Source organism: Bos taurus, chromosome 3 (assembly GCF_002263795.3).
Source record: "Bos taurus isolate L1 Dominette 01449 registration number 42190680 breed Hereford chromosome 3, ARS-UCD2.0, whole genome shotgun sequence".
NCBI lineage: Eukaryota > Metazoa > Chordata > Mammalia > Artiodactyla > Bovidae > Bos > Bos taurus.
In genome coordinates this window covers 78,273,728-78,293,256 of record NC_037330.1, presented here as the reverse complement: position 1 = coordinate 78,293,256, position 19,529 = coordinate 78,273,728, and the positions used below count along the sequence as shown (strand labels likewise).

At 40.8% G+C, this 19,529-nt stretch overlaps 1 protein-coding gene across 1 annotated transcript in view; it reads right to left on the bottom strand.

The window, feature by feature from the left end:
* The window catches only part of SLC35D1 (solute carrier family 35 member D1), a 43,188-nt gene extending 24,062 nt beyond the window's left edge, over nt 1-19,126 (bottom strand). Inside the window, 8 exon segments of the mRNA NM_001082459.2 lie at nt 8,563-8,655; nt 12,541-12,643; nt 14,786-14,854; nt 15,416-15,487; nt 17,019-17,086; nt 17,790-17,876; nt 17,974-18,007; nt 18,814-19,126. Of these exon segments, the coding sequence (NP_001075928.1) occupies nt 8,563-8,655; nt 12,541-12,643; nt 14,786-14,854; nt 15,416-15,487; nt 17,019-17,086; nt 17,790-17,876; nt 17,974-18,007; nt 18,814-19,016 (729 nt within the window). The 5' untranslated portion in view covers nt 19,017-19,126.
* Between the last annotated feature and the right edge of the window lie 403 nt (nt 19,127-19,529).

The following is a 19,529-nucleotide window of genomic DNA, read 5'->3' as shown; positions in this document are numbered from 1 at the left end:
GGGAGTTGGTGATGGACAGGTAAGCCTGGCATGCTGCAGTCCACGGGGTTGAAAAGAGTCGAACATGATTGACTGACTGAACTGAACTGAATGAAGATAATGGCAACATCCTTCAAAAGGTCCCAAGCATGCACTGATGCACTCTGTGCCCCCAACCCTGCAGCAGGCCATTGCCAACCCATGCCTCCACTGGAGACTCCTGATCACTCACTGGCAAGTCTGGGCCAGTCTCTTGTGGGGTCACTGATCCTTTCTCCTGGGTCCTGGTGCACACATGGGTTTTTTCCTGCCCTAAAAGAGTCCGTTTTCCCAGTCTTGTGGCACTGGAGCAGTGGCTGCACAGCGCTGGAGTGACTTTGAGGAGATACCCCATGTCCAAGGGCAAAGGAGAAGCCCCAACAAGATGGCAGGAGGGGCGAAATTGTCTTTAGAATCAAACCCCATACCAGTGCCAGAGACACTCAGAGGACTCAAACAAACCTTGTACACACCAGGACCAGAGACCCCACAGAGACTGAGACAGAACTCTGCTTGAGTATCCCCTGGGAGGTATGGGTCAGCAGTGGACGGCTACAGGGGCAAGGGGCTCTGGGTGCATTAGACCTGGGTATGGCATACTCCCCCTTGGAGGAGGTCACCATTAACCCCATCACAGAGAAAGATCTAGTCATTCGTAAATAAAGAATAACTGATCCAATCCACTCATATCATGTTTGAGAATACCAAGGCCCAGAAAAGCAGAAGGGCCCTGTCTCTATACGGGAAAGAACACTTCAGGGTTTGAGAATCAGTCTATAATGGTTCACAGAGTGACCCAGAAAAGATTTATAACCCTGGACAGGCTAAAGCAACAGCCTAATAATTCTTCATTATTTAGTAGCAATGCTTAGTAAGAGATACCTCCCAATAGATAATCTGTGCAGGAACTTTTCCTGTAAAACTCATCTGACCCATGTAATTTAACCAGTGACAGAATGAAGACATTATACAGGGTGCAAGTGCCTACAGTGCCGGCCTTGTGAGAGCTACAGCAAAGGGTCTGTTCTCCCACCCCTACGTGAGAACACCTAACAGGGTGTGCTGCCAGTAACCCAGGCTCCAGCTCCCGACGCTCTGAATCGCTGGCTTTGTGCTGCACACATTCCCTTTTGGAGGCAGCGACTAACAAGTTGAAACACAGTCTTTTCAATTTGACACTTCAGAAAGCCATTAGTTAACTGGTGCTTGCTCCACCTTTATCAATGTTAACTAGGTATCTTCTGTTAAAAGTAAAAGCTGGCTTTACCACAGTTTTTGGTTTTGTTTTTTTCTAAGGAGTATGTTTTAAAGTTAGAAGATTTGTGTTTAGAAAAACTAAATGCTGAATATATCGGTTCCTTGGTTTCTGGTAAGCCCAGGACTTCGAGAACTTAAACTTTTTGAAAAATTACACCACACACACACACACACGGTTTCTCAGAACACTTTGCCAAGGACAAGTATTACGTGCTCACTGGGATGAGTTGTACAACCGGATCTTACCTTTCACTTTTATAGAAATTTAGTTATTTTCCTCACTGGCTTTCAATTTTTCCTTAAAAGCTGTGCCAGCCCCATCAACTGCTCTGTATAACTCCTGCCTCCCTGGGGTGCTGGCCTTTCAGAGCCCTCTTATTGGGTTCTTGCTCCAACAGAGGGAAGACTTCCCTTCTCTCCCTCCTAAGGTTAACAGTGGGATTTTCAGAAAAATAATTTGGATCTGATTTTGCTTCAGTTTGAATCCTGGGTCAGGAGTCTGAAACTCCGAAACAGTGAAAACAAGTTAATTTGCCCCACTTCCCCCAGTGATTTTAAAGTTTAGAATTCATCACTGGATAGCCATTATTTACAGAAAAAAAACTTTATCTTTTTTTATGTTCCTTTTTTAAAATGCAGTTTAAATAAATTCATACAGTTCTACAATCAGAAAAAAAAAAAGTAATGAAGTCTCCATTGCATTTCTGTTCTACACTTTCCTGTTTTCTCTCTCACAAGCAAACTGGTGATTACTTTATTAGTTTCATGTATATTCTTCCATAGTGTCTTTACTTAAACAGTAAGTAAATTAAATGAATGTGTACATATATTTTTATTTTTTCCTTTGTATTTTATTCTAAAGCTAGTATACCAGATACACTATTTTACACTGCGCTTCTTCATTTAATAATTTATCTTGGCAATCTTTTCATTCAATAGAGATCTTCCAAATAAAATAGCTCTAGGCCAGGAAAGCCATAAGTCCAATAGATGAGAGCAGTTTATTAGCATAGCTTATTAGGAGTCAGGGAGCAACTGGGCTCATACCAGTTGTCAGGAACAGCAGCTCAGTCTCCACACTGACGTGCCTTCTACTCCTCAGACATGCTGTCTCAGCCCTGAAAAGGCCCTACCTACAGAACCCATCAACTTAGTAGATCCAACCTACTCAGTTACCACGTGACAGAACAGGCCAAGAGAGCAGACAGGACTTGCCCAGAGCCAGATAGTGCTCATAAACAGACCTGGAAGTTGCTGGTCTTTTGCATTCTGGCCCCAACTTCTCTCAGCTGTACCACTTATGTCACAAACTTTTAGGGATGTGTCGTTATCGACATAGTAAATTTCAAATTCCTGTGCCTAGCACTGGTTCCAACTTAGAAGGAAGTGGGGTATGGTGTGGCAGGAAGAGGGAGACACTAGCTGTAGAGTCAGGAAATCTGGGATCTAGTCCAGAGCCCTCTTTGGGCCCCAGTTCCCTCATCTGTGAGATAAGGGGCTGGAACCACATGCTCTCCAAAGGCTCTCTGCTAAAGGCTCCAAGTCCTTGACTTACACCTTCTAACCACACTGAAGATTCTGGTCCTTGGGGCTGTGCCTGTGCTCAGGTTGTCAATTCCACCTGGAATGTACCTTTTGTTTCTCTGCCTCTACATCTTTCAAGGCCCACTCTGACTTCTCCTGATATTTACCTCTTCAGAGAACATCCCCTGTGAACAAGCTCCTACCTCAGCCCTTAGAATACTTGGCCTAGACTACCCCTTCTAAAGAGCCACACCAACTGGTCTCTGAGTCCATACATTCAGTGTCTGCTCAAACGAAGCTTATAAAAATACTTTCCCTAATCATCTTATCCAAAATAGTACTTCCCTAATCACTCTCTTCCTTCTTTTACCTCTCTTTATAGCTCTTACTATATAATTTATGTTTAGTCTATCTTATACCATTGGAATGCAAGCTCCTTTGAAGCAAAGGCATGTGTTTTTAACTTAGAACAGCACCTGACATATAAGCAGCACTCAACAGATATTTGCTGAATGAAATAATTATTTGTAAACAATTAACAACAAAGCCAAGCTGCAGAGACTCCACTTCTAATACTAATCTGAGATATTTCTTCCATTTAACAGCTTGTTCTGTATGCATAGTCCCGAACAGGGGAAAAAGTCAGTCAGGGAGTCAGCAAATGGCTTTGGGAGAGAGATGTGGTCAGGCAAATAGCAAGAGATCTCCTTGGAGTCAGAAAGACTGGTTTTAGGGAATTCCCTGGTGGTCCAGCTGTTAGGACTCTGTGCTTCCACTTCAGGGGACCCAGGTTTGATCCCTGGTCAGGAAGCTAAAATCCCTCAAGTTTCATGGTATGGTCAAACAAACAAAAAAAGGCAGAGTGGTTTTAGTACTAAACTCTGTCATCAGGTAACCTCAAGCATGTCTTTAACCTCTATAAACCAGATGAACAACCTACCACACAGGTACACAATGAAGATTAGGGAAAATGATTAACATGGAAGCATCTTATCAGGTACAAAGCACCATATCCTACAGGTGAAGTATTACTTGAACACCAGAAGTAGACTGAAACTGTTAATATGGAGCAGTTCTATTTAAAGCTAGACATCAAAAGTGTCTACTCTTTAAAAAAAAAAATACATGCACATACATGAATGTTTGCCCACTTAACATACACATATTTTGAAGGGGAAACCCAACCTAAAAGACACACACAGAACATGAACTGGACTTAAGAAAAAACACTTACTTGAAATCCTGCCACTTATTCTATTCTGTAACGCGAACCCTTTTGCCAGAACTTCAGACAAGCAGTCCACTGACTACGAAACTGAACCTTTCAGGGGAAGGAATCAACTGCAACCTGTGGCAGGATACCATGAGCCTCTAGGACGTGTTAGGCATCTTTGGCCGCCCCCCGCCGCCCCCAGTGCTTCTGTGCTGGTCAATAAAAGCAAACCATTCAACCACTTCTGTAAGTCATACCTCTAATGATGACACTCAAAGAACAGGTTAGTGTTACTTGTTGCAGCTGGTGGATCAGAAAACCAAACCCTACCTTCTCTAATAAGCCAAGCTTGATATTTCACCCACACCTGCTTCCTCCTACAACACTTATAGTACTGACTGATTGGCACACACTTTGGTGCTGGATCTTACACCACCTCTGGAGCATGTCAAATGTCTTCCTTGAGTGGCAAAGACTGTGTTGTATTTCTCACATATTCCCAAGAGAACTTAGCACAGGCCTTTCTCAGCACAAGAAATATGCTCAGAAATACTGAACTGACTGAATCCCAACTAAATTTGAAATTGTAGTAATAAGCATACAAAAATTTAGAAACAAAGGAACTTAGAAACAGAATCAAACTCAGAATTCTTGGAGTTCCTAAGTGCCGAATTTAATTCAAAACCTACCAAACAGTACTGATTATTCATATCATTTGTATTTTCGTTCTGTTTGTAGGCAAAGTTCCATAAGACAGGCATTCCCTCTCCAGCAAGGAGGTAGAATTGATCCACTTACATTTTCCAACCCACAATGCCCCCAACAGTTCTCCCACAGAACCTATAACACTGATGACTCTGCTGCTGACAGGTCTGCTCCCCAAGACAACTAAACGATCCCCAGAGGCAAGAATACCACCTAGTTCATCTTTCTTTCATATCACCTGAGCCCAGAGACACATAACAGCACTTAATAACTACCCAAGAACGTTAGAGGGAGAGAATGTTAAGAAAAAGAACATGAGATTTTAAGCCTGCCAGCCAGTAGATCCATCTATATACTCCAATAAAGATTGCTGGGAGAAATATCAATAACCTCAGATATGCAGATGACACCACCCTTATGGCAGAAAGTGAAGAACTGAAGAGCCTCTAGATGAAAGTGAAAGAGGAGAGTGAAAAAGTTGGCTTAAAGCTCAACATTCAGAAAACGAAGATCATGGCATCTGGTCCCATCACTTCATGGCAAATAGATGGGGAAACAGTGGAAACAGTGTCAGATTTTATTTTGGGGGGCTCCAAAATCACTGCAGATGGTGACTGCAGCCATGAAATTAAAAGACGCTTACTCCTTGGAAGGAAAGTTATGACCAACCTAGACAGCATATTCAAAAGCAGAGACATTACTTTGCCAATAAAGGTCCGTCTAGTCAAGGCTATGGTTTTTCCAGTGGTCATGTATGGATGTGAGAGTTGGACTGTGAAGAAAGCTGAGCGCCGAAGAATTGATGCTTTTGAACTGTGGTGTTGGAGAAGACTCTTGAGAGTCCCTTGGACTGCAAGGAGATCCAACCAGTGCTAAAGGAGACCAGTCCTGGGTGTTCCCTGGAAGGACTGATGCTAAAGCTGAAACTCCAATACTTTGGCCACCTCATGCAAAGAGTTGACTCATTGGAAAAGACTCTGATGCTGGGAGGGATTGGGGACAGGAGGAGAAGGGGACACCAGAGGATGAGAGGGCTGGATGGCATCACTGACTCGATGGACATGAGTTTGAGTAAACTCCAGGAGTTGGTGATGGACAGGGAGGCCTGGCGTGCTGCAATTCATAGGGTCGCAAAGAGCTGGACATGACTGAGCAACTAAACTGAACTGAACTGAAATATTTTATAAGAATCATATTAATTGATAATCAGAATGAGGATAAACAAACACGTGAAACCCAAAAACACTGATAGGGTTGATCACAAAGCAACTGAGTTCAGTCTCTTAATTAGTTTTTCATCCCAACTTGAAAGCATTTAGATACATTCTGTCATTCTTTAAAAACATTATTCTTTCAAAAAACCTTTCGTGACCTTTGCTTGTCATTTTTATTAAGAAAAACAAAAAGATTACTCAAATTTTCCACTCCTCTGCCTTAAAAAAATCCTGTTCAACTCTTCGCGACTCCATGGACTGTAGCCTACCAGGCTCCTCAGTCCAAGGGATTTTCCAAGCAAGAATACTGGAGTGGGTTGCCACTTCCTTCTCCAGAGGATCTTCCTGACCCAGGGATTGAACCCGGGTCTCCTGAATTGTAGGCAGACGCTTTACCATCTGAGCCACCAGGGAAGCTTTAAAAAAGAAGAGTAAAAGCTAAATCTCATCACAATATAGGTGGCAAAGTCATTTTTTCCACTATAAGTAAACACTTATATTGAAGCATTTAAAATTGAAAGTAGGCTAGTGAACTTCAAAACATGCACAGATTTTGCTACAACCTGGCAGGTAACTTCTAGTTAAATGATCATCACTCTGGAATGAAGAAATATCTCCTTCAGTCAATTTTTTCAAGTAGCTACAAGCTACTAGTCAAAGTTTCAAATTAATGAAAATTACATTTTTTGCCAAGTCTGTAAAATACCTAACCACATTAATTATTCCAACTTTCTCATGTACAAATTGGCCTGAAGATTTGGAACACCTGTGCTGCCATGAGGTATCAAGTTATTTTACATTACATTCTTGCCCCAAAGCTAAAGGGTGGAGGGTGCTTCTGCTCGGGTTAGCTAGAGGTAGGCAGAGCACTGAAGAGACCATGGTTCCTGCAATCAGGCCTGGGTTTAAGTCCTGACTCTACTACCCCGCTGACAGTATGATGCTGGGCAAGATATTCGGTCTCTCTGAACCTCTATTTCCACATTAATAAAATAGGGTCCATTCAGGGACTTCCCCAGTGGTCCAGTGGCTAAGACTCTGAGCTCCCAATGCAAGGGACCTGGGCTTGATTTCTGGTCAGGGAATTAGATCCCACATGCAGCAACTAAAGATCCTGCATAACTAACACTGAATAGCCCACGTGCCGCTACTAAGACCCAATGCAGCCAAATAAATAAAATAAAAATAAATTTTAATTTAAAAAAATATATGTAGGGTTAATTCAAACTTCCTATAGCTGTTATGGGGTCCATAAAGTGAAAGTCGCTCAATCTTGTCCAACTCTTTGTGACCCCATGGACTATATAGTGCCTAGAATTCTCCCGGCCAGAATACTGGAGTAGGTTAACCTTTCCCTTCTCCAGGGGATCTTCCCAAACCAGGGATCAAATCCAGGTCTCCCGCATTACAGGCGGATTCTTTACCAGCTGAGCCACAAGGGAAGCCCAAGAATACTGGAGTGGGTAGCCTATCCCTTCTCCAGGGGATCTTCCCAACCTCGGAATCGAACTGGGGTCTCCTGCATTGCAGGTGGATTTTTTACCAACTGAGTGATCAGGGAATCCTTGGGGACCATATTACATTATATATACATAAAGTGAGTAGCACATAACAGGAATTCAATAAATGTTAGTTTCTCTTCCCACTTTTTTCAGAGCCACAAAAAAACTTATTCAACACTCTATTCATTAAAACATTTACATATGTTCTATTCCAGTTTTCCAAGAATGAGCTCTTGATTTAAAAAAAAAAAAAAAAGCTTCATAAGCAGTCACTCTTCTCCTACCGCTGATTTTTTTTTAACAGCCTAACTATTTCCAAAAACCTTTGCTTTACTTTGGTTCTGACTGCTTTGTGGAATTTGTCACTGTCATTAGAATAAATAATCAACACATTTATTCCGAAGAAACTACTAGCCAGGGGAATCATTACAAGGAATTTTGGTACAGAAATCCTTGGCAGAATTCTAGATTTCCATTAAGTTCTCAAAATTTTGTGAATTCTAACAAAATGTTACCAATTTGTATCCTATGAATATGCATTTGTTTCAGAGAAAAATTCTTGTCTGGATTTAGTTTGTTATGTTATTCTGGATTTAGCTAGACATTTGCAGAAAATGAGTTAACTACCATATTAGTTGCTATTTATGTGGTTAAGTCACCACTAGGCTAAATATCTCCTGAGGGGAAAAAACAGTCTGGGATTTAAGCCAGCATAACAACTGTCACCAAAACTGAGAGCTTCTGGAGATGCCAAGCATTTTGTTTAGGTTTGATGAATTCTACTACTTCTGGATTTTTTGTTTTCCAAGGATAGTCTGCTACTACTCCTACTCTGTAGTTCATCAGAAATGTAAAAGTTCCCCTCCTCTAACCTTCTGGCACGTAAGAGAAGGACGATAGACGGCATGCACTATTTTTATGTTGACAGCCAGAGCTATTTTAAGCTATTTTAGTACTATCCAAAAAGGTTAGCATGACATTAGCAAGCTAAAAAGTAAATTCTTGGTTTTTGGTCACTTAGTAAGAACATTACTTTTTAACAACCAAACTGTCTACCTTTTGGTCATACAAATAAAAATAAAATTCCAAAACATAAGGCATGATTGAAGCCATAATTAGAAAGTCTTACCTTTTGGGCATCTCCCGTAAAATATGCAATGGCCAGGGTGGGCAGAATCATGAACAGTGCATTGTAATAGAGCAGACCATATTTTCCCAGCTCCTAGGAGAGTAAAAAATTAGCTGGTTCATTTGGTTCCAGCTGATAGATGGAGACAACCCTCAACAGAGCACCACCCCCTTTATACACACACACCACAATATACATAGCACATTAAGTCAGAAGTTTTGCAAACACTAAAAAATAACCTAAGCTTTCAAAAAAAAAAAAAAGCAAACTTACAAGATTTTTAGTTTATTTGACATAAGTTCCTTGAGTACTTAAAATCAGAGAAATAAAAATGATATCAAGTGGCTGTCTCAAAACAGCAAGGAGAAAAGTTATTTTGAACAAAAAACATACATCTCTACAGAGACATGTCCTTGGAGCCCTTCCCTTTCCAAAACTTAATCAAAAGTCCCCAGGTAAGTCCTAGGCTGTTCCAGAAACATAGCAGTGAGATTTCAGAGAGAAGGAAGGCCAGATCCACACACAGACTCACACCTAGAACAACACAGACAGATATAACTTCCCAGTATCTCTGAAGTTATTTCTGAAAATGTACATGGGAAGTATAATGAAGACTAAGATTACTCCAAAAAAAAAAAAGCAAAGAAAAAGATGACCATTACCCTACAATTCCCAAAACATGGTATGCCTAGTTGTGCCCTCAGCTACTTGGGAGCAAAAAAGGACTGCACACATCTTCAAACACAGGGAACCTATAAGAACTCTGGGTCTACCTGTGATTCACACAGTTCTGGGACATTCAGCAGGAAGCTGTCACCTGAAAAAGCAGTCCTAGACTTTAGGGGATAAAGGAGTAGTGAGGATAGGGCCATAATATCTGCCTAACTTCTGTGATTGAAAGATACCAACTGATATGAAAAGTCAAACTACCTTCTCAAAAGCAGATTTTTTTTCTTCAGTGATTTTTAAAAAAATTTTATTTTATATTGGCATATAGTTGATTAACAATGTTGTGTTAGTTTCAAGTGTACAGCAAAGTCATTCAGTTATACACATACATGTTATATCTATTCTTTTTCAAATTCTTTTCCCACTTAGGTTATTACAGAATATTGAGCAGAGTTCCCTGTGCTTTATCAAAAGCAGCTTTGAAAAACTGGAAACAAAGATGCAACAATAGAAAACTAGTTGATTAAACTATGATATACCCGTACAATGAAATATTATGCAGCCACTAAAAATGTTTAGTAACACTGACTGGTGAGGAAGGTACTCATCAAACAGTACCAAATGAAAAATACAAATTAGAAAACATTATGTATCATCACTCTTTTAAGTTTTTCTCATAGTTAAGTGTGTACATGCATATATAAACACACACACGTTCCTACAAAAGGGTATCTACTGACACAGTGCTTCTCACTCAATGGTGGAATTAAGAGATTTATATTTTCTTCCTCTTGTTTATCTATGTTTGCTACCACTTCTATTATAAATACATGTTATTTGTAAGAGTTCTTTAAAGTTGAAAATGTTTTAAATTCAATAGCTGCATTCAGGTCTGAAATACAGCACTAAGTCCTTAGGCCATGGGATTCATGCTCAAAGGACCATGATTACAAGTAGTTCTGAAATTATAGGTAATAAAACTCCAGATTTACTAAAAAGCATCTCAGACAGCAAGACAGCAAGAAAAAAGCCATAGTGGGACAAAGCAACCCGTAACATCAGGTCCCCCTCAGCAAGAGATGTGTTATCCAGGAAGTAGAGGATGCCCACGCACACCCCATCCAGACAACTGACAAAGGCCAAACTGTTGTTTTTTTCTTTTTACTTGCTGTTTTGAATATCTTTTCTCCTGTCCTCTTAAACAGAGGACATTGACTAAAATTTAATGTAGGCCATCATCATAAACATGATTATACTGTGTTTTTACATGATGTCGCCATGTTTGAGTAGTCCACTTGACTGTCACAGTTTTCCTGTTTCTCCTGTTATCAGCCAAACTTTTATACTGCTGGTAAGCCTATTCCTTGAGATAGGATTGTTGCTCCTAATCCATGAACTATGAAAAGCAGATTAATATGCTTAGAAGTTCTAATATAAGTAAGTCATAACTCATTTCTGAATGAGGAACTAAAGGACACCCCTGGAAATAAATACAGAATACAGAAACCATCTTCGCTTTCTTCTACATTCTAGGATGTAGTCCAGTAGTCATGTATGAGAGTTGGACAGAAGGATTGAAGCACCGAAGGATTGATGCTTTTGAACTGTGGTGTTGGAGAAGACTCTTCCGAGTCCCTTGGACTGCAAGGAGATCCAATCAGTCCATCCTAAAGGAAATCAGTCCTGAATATTCATTGGAAGGACTGATGCTGAAGCTGAAACTCCAATACTTTGGCCACTGGATGCAAAGAACTGACTCATTTGAAAAGACCCTGATACTGGGAAAGATTGAAGGCGGGAGGAGAAGGGGACAACAGAGGATGAGATGGTTGGATGGCATCACCGACTCAATGGACATGAGTCTGAGTAAATTCTGGGAGTTGGCGATGGACAGGGAGGCCTGGTGTGCTGCGGTCTATGGGGTTGCAAAGAGTGAGGACACGACTGAGCAACTGAACTGAACTGAGGATGTACTCTAGATTGTGCTAACACAGTAGTCACTGGCCAAATGCAGCGATTTCAATGTAATTATAATTACATTAAACTACGACTGCAGTTCCTCAATTAGGCCATCACCTATCAAGTGCTCAACAGCTATGTGTGGCTAGGTGCTACCATTAACGGATAGGAAGAAATAACAGATTTCCATCATTACAGAATAGTACTGGACAGTACTGTTTTAGACAGCTAAGGCTGGTGAACTAATAAAATGTTATTATTCCTACCTATTTCCAAAGAGGCAAAAACACAGAGCAAAACTAAATCTCAAACTGCTCCCTTTTCTCTAGCTATAGTACAAAGATAAAAATTTTTAATAGTAGCCCCCATTAAAATGCAATCATCACATAGCCATCAAAGCAAATAAATGGAAAAAAGGCATAAAAGGTATATTCACAGAAAAGGTGTTGGAAATAGATCTGCACTGTCCCTAGATCTTCTAGGTTAATTAAGAAATGATTTAAAGTATATGGGAGGATGCGCATAGGTTACACGTAAATGCTACTGCTACTGCTAAGTCACTACAGTCGTGTCCGACTCTGTGTGACCCCATAGACGGAAACCCACCAGGCTCCCCCGTCCCTGGGATTCTCCAGGCAAGAACACTGGAGTGGGCTGCCATTTCCTTCTCCAATGCGTGAAAGTGAAAAGTGAAAGTGAAGTCGCTCAGTCGTGTCCGACTCTCAGCAACCCCATGGACTGCAGCCTACCAGGCTCCTCTGTCCATGGGATTTTCCAGGCAAGAGTACTGGAGTGGGGTGCCATTGCCTTCTCCAACACGTAAATACTATTCCATTTTATATAAGGTACTTGAGCATCCAAGGATTTTTGTAATCTCAGGGGTTCCTGGAACCGGTCCCCCAAAGACACTGAGAGACAACTGTCTGTAGGACAAATATGCAAAGTCCATTCTTGTTCTGCAGCTGCTTCTAAATCACTTCTGAAATCCGCTCAAGGGCTTCCAGATACTTCTTTCTTGTCCAGGTCCCTCACCAAGTCCTCTAGGAGATAGCCATGAACATTCATGACACTTTTCTCTAATGAACATTTCTTATATCACTATCCCACTCAAAGTCAATATTCACCCAGTCCCTTCCAAAAAAGCCAACAGTAAAATCTAATTGCTAATTAGAAAATAAAGTTTCTTACATGAGCACCAAGGTCCAGGCATTTTTACCCTCAGAGATTCCCTAGTCTTTCTCATCTTTCCTAAGTATCTTCCTTTATTCTCCACTTTTTCCCTGAAGGACTGACATGACCATTCCCAGTATCAGTAAACATCTCTTAAAGAAGCATTAGATTGCTACCTACTTTTGAATCTAATTTTTGTTTTACGTAGGCACCATTTGCTGCTGTCAGGACATCATTGATCAGAATAAAAACATATCCTTCCAGATCAAATGCCAAGTCAGAGCTGCAAAATATAAACAACACTTTAATAACAACTAACATTTAAAGAACATGCATTAAATTTTAAATAGGTTTGAACTACAATATTTCCAAGAACATATGTTTATCTACGTAAGTGAATATTACACATTTTATCAGCTACTAGTATTTCCTGGTTCCAGGTTACAGTTTGCAATTTCATAATTAGTAAGGGAGTCTGCAGAAATGAGAAGCACTAATGTTTAAACACAGTCATTAGCAATAATCAACCTTGTCAGTTAATAGCACACTATTCTGAATTCAAAGTCAGGCAAGACAGAACCAACCAAATTCACCATTACAGTACATCTGAAGCAAGCAGAAGGCATCACAGCTCAGTTTCACAGATAAGGAAACCAAAAGGAGAATGAAGTTGTTAACAGAGCATTTTTCAAAGGTTCACACAAAAGATAGGTTTATCTTGCACAGATGGCTGGGCCACTCGGTGGAATTTCTGAACTGTGGATTGCAGTTAGTTCTGAGATCACGTCACACTAGTGTCTAAGCATACAGTGTAGATGCAAATACTAAATAATGGCCCAGTGAGCATATTACATACAACTAGTGAGACTAGGGAAACTGAAGCTTCTTAGTATTTTGCAGAGAACCAGGCAGAACTTAGTAAACTGAAGAGAAGAAATGAAAATCTAAGAAGAGTGTGCCATCTGCATACTTTAGCACCCTAACTAAAACAGGGGCCTCACATTCTGTGATTCTGCAAAGGTGCTATCTCTTTGGAGTTCAGCTACTCCATGGGACAGACTTCTGAGGAGCTCTATGCCACTGCAATGTCAGGCAGAACTACCTGATGACCCCTCCCTCTTCCAAGCAGCCTGACAACCCTGTAACTCTTCCTCCAAATTTCTTTCCCAAGTAAAAGTTTCTAATTAGATAAGCCTGGCCCAGATAGCAGTCTGCCTCAGAAACTTTTTGCAGGCTAGAGTTAGCTTGGAGAAACTTCTGTGTTTGGTTTGATTTTGGATCCCACCAGCTTCAGTGGGATCCAAGATGAGCAGGGCACCTTTAAAAAGAATGGTAGGCAATTCACACCGAATTTCTCTCCAAGAAGGCAAGATTACCTAGAGGGAAAAGCAGTCAGCTATATAACAAAATTCTAGTAACTAATTACTCTATTTTTTTTTTTTTTTTTTAGAATGAAATTTTACTTGGAGAGTTAGGGTGGAACAGAATTGACATATTCACCCACAAACACACCTGTATTACAGGGATATGATAAAGGTCAATGAGCCAATTCAAGAAGCACACTGGAACTCCCGGATGGAAAATGTATGTCAGGTAGAATCTACAGCATCAGCAAGCCCATACATGCATGATCTGGGCTCAGTAAAAAGACTTCTACTCATCATTTCCATTTTCTGAGTCTTTGTATATGTGCTGCCAAAGCGAGCACTAATTTTCTGAGTCTCTGGATATACATTTTCTTCATTTTAAAATTAAAAGTTAAGAACAATGGAAAAAAGCTTTAATAATTTAATAGAATATCCAAGTTTTGGTATTGTGACGCCTTAGGTGAAGCCAAATAAAGCAATTCTATTATTTATTATCCCATAAGGCAAATAATCCATGATCACTTGTCTTCTCTGCGACACTATTTTCTTTAGCAGCATGCAAAGGAAAAGAATGCCACACGGTTTACAAAAGCACACAGGCTTTGCAGTCAGGCATAGACTCAAACTCCAGGTCTGTCATCTAATAGCTATATGACCTCGAGCAAGCTATGGAACTTAGATTTTCATTTCCTTAACATAAATAGGAAAATAATACCCATACCATACAGTGTAGTTGTGAAAAACACATAAATAGTATGTGTAAAATACCAACATATTGAATGGCATATGGTATGTGCTCAATAAATAGAAGACAGCATAATAAACTCTAAATTACATGAATTTAACTTTTAAGAATCCCAAGAATCTGATTTTGCTAGCCTTAATCTTCATACAACCAAAAAGATTTAACTTTTTGAAGTCTCTGAATACTTTTTAAAGACATGGTTCTTATTTAGTCTATAAAAAATTCTCTTCATTGGTAATTAACCATTTATTATCAGTAATTATTGACAAATTCTAATGCCCTCTCATAGGTTTTATATGGGCCCACATCTTACCTTGCAGCTACAAAGGCTCCAATAATCATTGCAAATACAGTCATCTTAATACCCCAAGAAAAAGTCTTCCTATAAAATAATTAAAAAATATACATGTGGCTTTAGTTATTTACAAAGACTCATTTTACAACAAAAATGTTTTCTTCTAAAACAAACTATAAACAAATGATTCCAAGGAATTGGATATTTAAAAGATATCCAATTTGCTTCTAATGAAGCAAAGACTTATTTTCTTATATAAATAAGTATGCTTATTTCCTATTCTTATGTTATTATTATTGAGTTTACATTTTTGCAAATCAGATTTCTTTAAGCAGAAAATAGTCACACACATTTGTAGAAAAACAGCATAGTCACGAACATGATTTAAAACCTATATTGACCTTCTGACTCAGCTTCACCCAGTGGCTTCAGTAGGTATAGGAATTCTTGAAAGCATATCTCACGTTCAGACAGGCTTCCATAAGGAAGTCATAAACTATCAATTCCTATAGCAAAGGAAGAAAGCTGCTTAAACTTCTCAAAAGATAAAGTAAAACACAAATGATTGGAATATCTTACACATGCTAGAGACCTTTTCAGGGAGCTAAAAACTTGTTAACGACTAAATATATTAGAAATTTAGCTCACTTGAGTAAAACTCCTTCAGCAAACATTGTAAACAGGATGGAGAACCTTCTCAGAACTGTAAACATTGGTAAGCTGAAAACAAACAAACAAACAAAAAAACTTAGGTAGAATAAAATTTGATTCTCCAAAATTAGTATTTTAAAATAATGCTAACCTTTTCCATTATAAAAATTCCATGCTGATTAACCTGTCACTAAATTAAATCCTTACTTCTCTATAGAAAGTATTTAAAAGTCTGAAAGGGTTGCTTTTATAAAACTACTAGAAGCGAAAAAAAACTGAATTATAAAATGGTAGAAAATATACATCTATTATCAAAGACTAGTAACAGCCACTTTTTAATTTTACCCTGCTTATTATGTTAGACATATTCATGTTGGTCTTTGAAAGATCTTTCTTTTCTAGACTGATCTCCCTTCCAAGCCCTAACCTTCAAACAAAACTGGTAATCATTTTAGCCTATAAAACATTCCTTGATTGTCCTTTTGTGGCAGTACTTTTTTCCTCTAAATTCCCAGAGTATTTTGCTTGCACTAATCGAACATACAGCCTCTTGCAATATAATTATTTCTGACTCTATCATCTCACTCCAAAGTGCCTTATACTTGGCTGGCAATCAAAGATGGGGCATGAATAGATGGATGGAAATAGATGGATGAATGACAATGGAGGAAAAAGAGCAAACTCTATACACAAGTAACACTCTGCAGCAGGTCTGTATTTCTTTCCAAATGGGTAATGAGATGTATGGATAAAAGGATGCCCACCCATGATAAACATGACTTCCATGGAACCCTCCCCAGAAATATCATTGTGGCCATTCTGTCAAGTTTCTTGGGTCTGAGGAAATGAAAAAACCTTGGTCTCTGACCCTCAAGAGATCTCTCCATTCTGTTTTACAATCACCCATTACACCAGAGGTTTAACTCATGTGGCAGTGGTGAAGCCCTGGGTTTCTGTTAAATGGTTTCCCTATGTGTATATTTTTAACATCACATGTTCCTGATACATATACTCCGTAAGTGGAGAAGATAAGAATTGGGAAGTTACAAGGTAATAAGAGAGTACTGTCATAGAGTAGACTGCTATTGCTTCTTTCTAAAAGTGAAAACGCTGCCTCTACAGTCATATGACCACAGGAAAAATGTTAATGATATTTTTATCAGGGTTCTATCAGATGTTATTTTAACTACCTCATGTTAATGAAAAACTACATCTAATCTTACTTGTGAAATTTGCCTAAAATATAATATTTAAAAATTGTACTAAAGAATTGAAATCTCAGAAGCCTAACATATATCCTTCACTATTATATGTCTGGAAAAATAATGAAAATCTCTCATCACAGTAGTTTATAACATTTTAAAGCTTCTATCATCAAAGTGAAAGGGAAAAAAACCCCAAACAAACAAAAAACTCCTCTTCCTCTTCAAACTTAAAGAGATTAAACTAAAACCTTTGGTGTAATATTTATTTAGTAACAGAAGCTTTCTGGTCCTTTCTTTTTCAAGAATCAGTACCGATGTGTTAAACATTTGACATTCAAGTACAATTTTAAGAATACATTATATTAACCTCACTAGTAAAATAAAGTTATCCATACTTCAGTTTCTTTGTGCTGAACAGTCCCGTGATTTGGTTCCCAAAATATAGTAGAGGTAGTGGAAACGTCTAGAAAATTTAAAAAGGGATAACAAAACTCAATAATAAAGACAGCTAAAACAAGGTCCTTTTCAAACAGAAACAGTTTTGTTTATATGATCAAATTCTTTCCACATAAAACATAAGATTAGTTCTCACACACAATTTTGGCTCCTATGAAGCACCCAAACAACATTACTCCTGGATAAAGAGCTCTGTGCAAAAAGAGAGAGGAAAGAATGGAGGGGAAAAAAAGAAATATGAATATGATCAAATCATATGGGACAACATCTTTGCTTTAAAGAACGATACTGTAGAGCCAACAGGTCTAATATTGGCAGAAAAAGGAAAGGTATTTCATCTTCAGGTTGAGTCAAGCAAAGACAGACCAAAGAATAAGAAAATAAACCCAAAGAATAATGACTGAAGGATACACCAGCTAGATTAGATAGACGAATGCAGAAAATGCAACATGGTTGTAATTACAACAAGTGTTTATTAATTAAAACAGAATACAAGATCTAAGGGCTTCTTTTTTTTCCTTAACTTTAAAGAGACTGTTGGACTTTTTAAAAACACTTATTACTACATTCATTCTTTACCTTCTTTATACCCACTTTGGACTGGGCAATTTCAAGGCTGCAATTTTTAAATATGTAAGGCACCGATGGAAAATATACATAGTGAATTCATTTCGAAAATAAAGTATTGCTTTTTTTTTTTTTTTTTTTACCTTTCGAGGTACATTTCTGTCAAAGTCAGGAAACTTGACTACTCTGAGTGCCTTTCCCACCCAAAGTACTGCCACTGTGGCCACCATCTGTAAGCAGAGAACACAGATTCACTGTTCCACACATAAAGACACACTCAGAAGTTCCAACGACACAAACCACGTAATGCTGAAGATTCCAACTAACCTGGCCAAGTCCAACACACAGTGAAGAGGGAAATCTACAAAAATGGTAGAGAGAAAAAAACCCACAGCGTCAGAAAAACCCGAACTCAACCTTACAAATGCAACCTTACAATGCATTTTGATACAAAACACACCAACGTCCGCCCTTATCCAAATGACAATCAGTGAGGAAAATCACTGATGCTTGTCAGGCAACACCGCTGATTTTGTAGCTTCGGGCTGCCACTTGTCTCATCTTGTCCGTTTCTACAATTTCAGTCAGTTTTCTGCAACAGATTTTCTTGGAAGTTAAGACATACATCTTTTAAACGGTTTCGCACCTTTCTAAAAAGGTGCTTCTGCCTAGGGGTCCCAGTGGCAGCATCACAATTTTAAATGGGCTTGAGGATGCCTAGGTCCCCAGAGGCTCTCAGCGAATTCGGGGAACCTTGAAGCCCCGGACCCTGGCCCAGGCTGTGGAGAAGGGCGGGCATCCCTCTCCGGCTCCCAGTCAGGCATGCACAGGAGTCGAAGAGTCACGAAGCAACTTCGCTTCGTCGCTCGGAAGAGCGGCGTTTCCAGGGCGCTGCACTGCGGGCAGGGCAGGAGCTTTCCAAACGCACGCCCCGCAGTCCCGAGCTCCGCGCTCGGAGCGGGACCCCGACTCCGGGCCGCCGTGCAAGCCGGCTCCTCCGCCCGGGCCGCGCGTGTCAGCCGCCTGCCCGCCCTCGCCGGCTCCCGCCCAACTTTGTTCAGCTCCAACTTTGCAGCCAAAGTCCAGGGAGCCGGCGCCCAGCCGCTGCCGCCGCCCGCTCCTTTCCTCTCCTCTCCGTGGCCTGGGCCGCCGCCGCCTCGGCCCTACCTGTAGTTGGTGAGCACGCTCTTGTTGACCACCACGATCAGGAAAGAGCTCACGCCGTAAAAGCCGGCGGCCAGCAGCTTCAGGAATACGGTCAGCGTTTCGGCCGACGCCATCCCCAGCTCCTCCTCATGTCTGTGTGTGGAGGATTTCGCGGGGGCTTCTCCTTTAACCCGGGCATGCTGACGTCTATGAACTTCCGCCATGGCTGCGGCGGCGGGGCCTGCGAGGGAAGCGGCGGGCAGCGGGCCCGAGCGGCCTGGGGGTCTGTGGCGGCAGCTCGCGGGGAGCTCGCGGGGCCGGGGCCGGTGCTCTGAACCCGCTGCGCTGGCCGCCTCGGCTCCCCGCGCGGCCGCCGCCTGTCTCCGCCCAGGGGCAGGGACGCTGGGGTTCACACGCCCGGGGACTTTGATCGGGCATTGTGCAACGCGGGGTCAGAGGGTAGGGACCGCGCCTGGCTCGGCCTGGGCAAGGGTTGGAGAGGGCTCTGGGAAGGGGCACTGGCGACCCTGAGTCCCGGACGGAGAGGGAGAGGAACCTTAAGAGAACCACTCGAGGACACCGGGGCTCCCGGCAGCACAACACACTCGCGGAAAGAAGCTGCCGAATAGCGCCTGCGCGCGAGCCTGCTCCGGGTCTCTCCGCGGCCGCGTACCTGGGATGCGGAGGCTGGCGGCTGAAAGGCTGAAAGCCGTATTTTCTAGATAACTCCGGCAAGA